This window comes from Erigeron canadensis, chromosome 1 (assembly GCF_010389155.1).
Source record: "Erigeron canadensis isolate Cc75 chromosome 1, C_canadensis_v1, whole genome shotgun sequence".
NCBI lineage: Eukaryota > Viridiplantae > Streptophyta > Magnoliopsida > Asterales > Asteraceae > Erigeron > Erigeron canadensis.
Window position 1 is genome coordinate 59880713 of NC_057761.1, and position 6172 is coordinate 59886884.

The 6172-nt window shown below is 31.8% G+C and overlaps 1 protein-coding gene across 1 annotated transcript; it reads right to left on the reverse strand.

The window, feature by feature from the left end:
* Positions 1-1810: 1810 nt before the first annotated feature.
* On the reverse strand, positions 1811-2752 carry LOC122596472 (ethylene-responsive transcription factor ERF062-like). The gene has a single exon (XM_043769055.1). The coding sequence runs from the start codon at positions 2750-2752 to the stop codon at positions 1811-1813; it is 942 nt and encodes a 313-aa protein (XP_043624990.1).
* Between the last annotated feature and the right edge of the window lie 3420 nt (positions 2753-6172).

A 6172-nucleotide genomic window follows, 5' to 3' on the forward strand; every position in this document is an offset into this window, starting at 1 on the left:
CTAGTTGATTCCATTAATCTTTCTCACCTGTTCTTCTTTCATAGTTGGTTGATTCCGTTAGCCTTTTCTTCATTCTTTCACCAAATGTATAGTATCTTAATGTAAGTTCCTGTTTGAACCTAAATTTATTGGCTCAGTGACAAACAAGATTACGGGCCACAACCACCGCAACTCCTGAGAATTCAGTGCGAACCTAACAAGTTCTTGACGAACCTAAGGTGGCGTGGAATGATTGTGAATTGATTGAATATGATTGATTGACTTAAATATGAATTGAATGTGTCGTTTGATAGACAATCAATTGAGTTTTTATAGAAGTATATTTGGAAGAGTGACAAACACTTTCTGGGATTCTTAATGTTGTCCGTTTCTTTTTTGTGTAAAGACTGTAGCTTGACATTTTTTGAACTATGTAATTCAGCCCACTAAAAGTTCACGCCTTTAATTTGACATGCCCATTTAGTCATACATGATCCATGTTAAGAGTTACTCGAGCAAGCAAGACATTTTGCCAAAGATCATAGCTCGAGAATCCTGTACTAGTATGGCCCAACTCTGGCTCATGTGATATTAAATAGCTTTTAAATTGATATATGGCAGCCATGATATTCCATACCATTTTACTCGAGCAATGATACTTCCTCCTACTCGAGCAAGATGTCATTGTTGAGGTATCGGTAACTCGAGAGCCAGACTAATTAATAAATATTCATAACTCGAGCATCATAATATATATCTAGTTCTAACATCATGGATTTAAAAGAGTTATATTAGCCCAGCCCATGAATGGCCCATTAGGTTAATTATGATCTAGCCTTCTTACCTATTTCGATAGACTCAAGCAAAAGCATCTCGGGTATCCCCTTTACTCGAGCAACATCTTTCCATGTTACCCTTGTATATTTGTAAGTCGAAAATGCATATATAGATCGGTACCCGTGCTTGAGCATTAGTGATAGGTATTTGTGATTGTCATATCTCAAGCCATTTGCTATATCTCGAGCTAGTTGTCAGCCTTTCCTCACTTGTCATATCTCGAGCTTCTTCTTTCTTTGATACATCTCGAGCCTTCTTTCTTTGATACATCTCGAGCCTTTCCTATTTCTTGTAAGTCAAATCCCCTAATTTATAACTACATATACATGTTTACCTAAATATATATTTAGGTATCTCGAGCATTTAGGGATCTTGTCATATTTCATGCCTTTGTAACTCGAGCATCTCGAATGTCATATCTCATACCTGCCTTTCCATTTCGTCGAGCCTTTTATTTTGAGATTTAACATGTGTATAACTCGAGCAAGCCTTTCATGGATGTCATATCTCTTGCCGGCTTTGTAACTCGCAACCCTGTAGTAGTGCACACAAACATAATATATGCCGGCTTTGTGTGCACTACTTAGGGCTGTCAGTATTAGTTAATTTGATGCATTAAAATTTGTACTTTGGCTTGCGAAAATTCAGGGGGCGGTTATTGATATATAAAGTACTACTCTTTATGCATGTAATAAGCTGTTAATGACAACCCTTAGGGCTGTCATTATCATTTTCCATTTTATAATTATGCGGTTTTTATAATAATCATTAATTTGTGCTATAAAATTGAAAAAACAAATAAGTGTTGGCTGGTCAATCCAACCCAATTAACTCCAACAGCCAGTCTAGTATAGCATGCTTGTTTATATCAAATAGTATAGCATGCTTGTTTATATCAAAATGTATCACTTGACACAACTGAATATATTTTGTTCATTCATACTTGTTTGTACCTTTTTATCTATCAAGATCAATAAAATCCTAAGAAAAATAATTATGTATCGGAAACCAGAAGTGCATCCCAAATTATATCCATATCCAAAGACGGGATTCTACTGAGCTGAACCCCTTCCCCTGCATTTGGTGGCACCGCTACGTCCACCTCCAACCCACCTTCTATCGTAGGCATTTCAGATAATCCTAACTCTGGCGATTGTGGTGCTATGTCATTAGCCTTTGTTTTGGCCACCACACCTTTAGAGACAGCTTGCAACTTTGCTTCTAGTAAAGCTACAATGCTCCCGTTTCTCGAGCTAGCTTTCAGTTGGTTCTTTAGATTAGGAAAGTTTAAGTGTGCACAATCACCTCTTAGCATATATGCAGCTGTATCATATGCAATGGCAGCTTCTTCTGCTGTAACATATGTCCCAAGCCACACCCGTGTCCTGTTTCGTGGTAACCTGATCTCGGCTACCCATTTTCCCCAATGCCTTTGTCTTACTCCTCTAAATATCCTCCTTGGTGAGCAAATTTGGTTCCTTTCGAATGTTGTGTTAATAACCCCTCTACTCCTAGTGTATTTCATAGTCTGAGCACTAGTAGTGCACCGCCAGGAATGATCACTAGCGTCGTTTGTTGAGTTTTGATTGATCTTGAGCCAATTTACCACTGGTGGCAAATTGGCTACGAGTTTGGGTTCGTTCAACCACATGCTCAAGTTTGGAGACAACATTGAGGTGTTGGTGAACGAACCCATATATGGTTCAGAATTTTGTGGGAAGGATTCAATAAAGTTTAGTGGAATGCCAGAGCCACCATTGTTTGGTGTCATAATATATGATTTTGGACAAGTATCACCAGTGTTGCGACCGCTAGTCTCGTGGCTTGTGAGCCCGATTACAGGGTTTGAGACGTCACAAACAGAAAAGGTTTGTGAAGCTTCTGTAGTTTGACGTAAATAAGAACAAATATTTGGAAGAAGCTCGTGATTCTCCATGAGAATTTAAAAGAGACAAGAGGTTGAAATGGTGCAAAAAGGTGAGGACTTTAAGGTTTATATACAGGTTCAATTACCTAAAGACGACAAACCAACTACTATTAGCTAAAAGTGTTCGAATACCGATTAAATAAATACGTATTACCTAAAAACACTTGGAGGTATTAGTTGGTCCTACGTCAAAATGCCTATATGTTTAAAGAGCTCGTATTAATTTTTATTTTATTTATTAATCTACTATAGAGTGAAACTATAGTATATATAACACATAGTACAACTATACGTTACATAATAATGATAGATTCATTAAAAGTTATGATATAATTATTCATTTGTATATGTTTATCCCGATAATAAATTTATTTTATTCTACTCCTTTTGTCTAAATTCATCAAATGCAATTAAATTTTTACAGGGAAACTACTCTCGATAACTTTTTGATTGATGAGCCATCAAATCCAAATAATCTAAGTACCATTCAGTATCAAACGTTCTAAGTACCATTCAATATCAAGTACGTTAAAAAATAACTCGGTAGATTATATATTAAACAACGACAATACTCAATCTCATCAGGCGAGTGAGACGTATTAGAAAGACTGCTTCAGATAGAGATAGACATGTGACAATTAATTATATATCTTTTCCATCTAAATTGACGAATAGATAATCTTTAGAATTTTAGAGACATAAAGCTTCTTCAAAATAAAATTAAAGACATAAACCAACATATTATTATTATTATTATTATTATTATTATTATTATTGAAATTGAATCTATCACTATTTTTGTAGTCAACTTAAATGAATTTTTCTATAAAGTCAATTTTAAAACATCGCAAGTGTAATCCTTTTATTTTTATTCATATTTCCATTCTTTGATCTTGCCAAGTATCATAATCCAATAATTAAACCGATTATCAGACTAATTTTTTACAAGAATATATCATTTTCGTTAAATAAACACAACTCCACGCAAGCATTTTGTGCTCCCTGACTTTTTTATTTTTAACCAGCATTTTGTGTGGTCACTACTGTTACTTTGGTTTTTTGTAAACCAATACAACCTCGACACGTTATCCCTACAGACCACACTAAGCTTATGTATTCACACAATGTATTGTCTTTTTCGTTTTTTAATATTTGAGTCCATGTTATTTATATATATTAATTGGCTTAAACTCTTAAAGACGAATGTGACTTTGAAAAGAAGCAATCAATTGGCTCTATATGTTGTAGCACATTATTAATTATTGTGTTATAAACTTGAGATTAAGGTTGGCTTTCGTTTTCACAGGGTTAGCATTTTATATACCTTTGGTGAGAGTGACATGAAGAACTAGTGCATATTAAACTCAAGGGCGGTATATTTGACTTAGAAGAAATTTTTTTAAAATTTAGTATATTAAAGGCAATAATTTTATATATCAAATCATGAAATTTTGAAACTCAATTCTTATATTAACGATATGGGTACCTGCGCAATACGGCGCGCGATAGTGGCGGCAACGGTTGGTGCCAGTGACGGTGGTGGTAACGATGTGGTTATTAATTTAAAAGTAATTGATTTAATTAATAGTATAGTTATGGTTTAAGAGATGTATATTTTGTAAATAACTTTTTTAAAAATATTATAGAGATATTAGGTGAAAATATTTAAATTAATTATTAAAAGAGATATATAGTTTGGATAAATATAGGTGTAAAATATTATTGGGATATATTCGGTAAATTTAGTGTGTGAGTTAAAATGTGTGAAAAATTAAACATATTTTTGGTATTTTAAAAATAAAGAATTGAAAATAGGAGAATATAGCTTGTTTATCAATATAGTATAGATAGCTAGTGTTATATCAATAGTATATTACGAGTAGTATTTATTGAGATTAATTAACAGTATCAATGAAAGTTTAGTAAGTAAAACATCTAGTAATACCAGCGCGAACTGCTCCAATAATAGAACAATATTAAATAAAAATACGAGTGCAGAAAGTGTAAAACTTGATGTTTGTTAATATTTAAAAATGTGAATTTATATTCTTACAATTAAAAGTGTGAATTACAATATAAAATAAAAATACAAGTGCAGAAAGTGTAAAACTTGATGTTTTTTTAACATTTAAAAATGTGAATTACTCATACTTTATTGGTTCAAAAAGATTTTTCGTACTTTTCATGTTAGGATTTTGTATTAAGCATTTCATTGCTATGTAAAACTTTTTCGAAATAATGTATATTAAAATTCACTTATATGTAATCTAACACTTGTCGTCGGTCCGATTCTATCTAATTAAATCCAGTTGGCCAGCAAGATCTTAATATAAGATCTAAACAATTTTACATTGATATGTATAAATTGATTAAGGAGGGTAATATGAGAATAAAAAAAGTGTTTAAAACTTAATTCTAATATTCTTTATAAGAGTTTATTGATATTGATTATTGATACTTCAACATTAAACTCTAAATTCAAACATTTAACTGTTTATTTATTTCATATATTTTTTTTGTTCTTGTTATTCAAATGATATCTTTTATTTTTGTTCTTAGGATTATTGTTATTAATATATTATTGTATCATTAGGTGTCATTATCTTTAAGCTTATTGGCTAACTGGCTTTTGAGACGTGCTTGGGGCATTTTTTGGTTTAATTGTCAATTTTGGAGAGGTTGTTGACATCCACAAATGCCTCTACTAATAACATATATTTTTAAATTTGTAATTCTTATTTTTATCTATGGTAGAAGATAAAGAAATTAAACACATGTTTTTTTTCTTATTAATCACTAAGTTTTTCAAATAATAGTCGTGGAAAAGCCAATAATTTATACTTCTATATCTATACTATATAATAAAAGAAATAGCCCTCCATGTTGAAAGTTATATGAAAAAATGTCTAAACTACCTTCCTCATGAAAAACAACCCTAAATCTAAAACATGACATCCATCGAAACTCTCTTTTTCACACACACCGACTCCCTTACACGATTTTACATATACCGTTCACACACAAGTTTATACCATGATATCCGTTGCAACGCACGGATAACATGCTAATACATTGTAATATGCATATTTTACATATAAAAAGCTCACTCACTATATTTAATGACAAAATTATGAAATTTTATTCACGCCAAACATAAACCATAGAATTGTTATTAACAAAATTCTAATTTAAGTCTTTAAAAGTGTATAAATAAGTCAGACATTAGTTTTTGTAGTTAGTAAAACTATTCAAGTTAGTTTTTGTATTGAACTAGGTTTGTTTCGTTCATTGTTAGTTTAGTTATGACTTTTAACATTCTTATCAACGAATGAAAGAAACGAAAGATGATGATGAGTATTTTTTGAAAGGTCTTGTGATAACTTTTCCAATGATATTTCGAATATTTGACATAAATTTGGGTTCAAAACT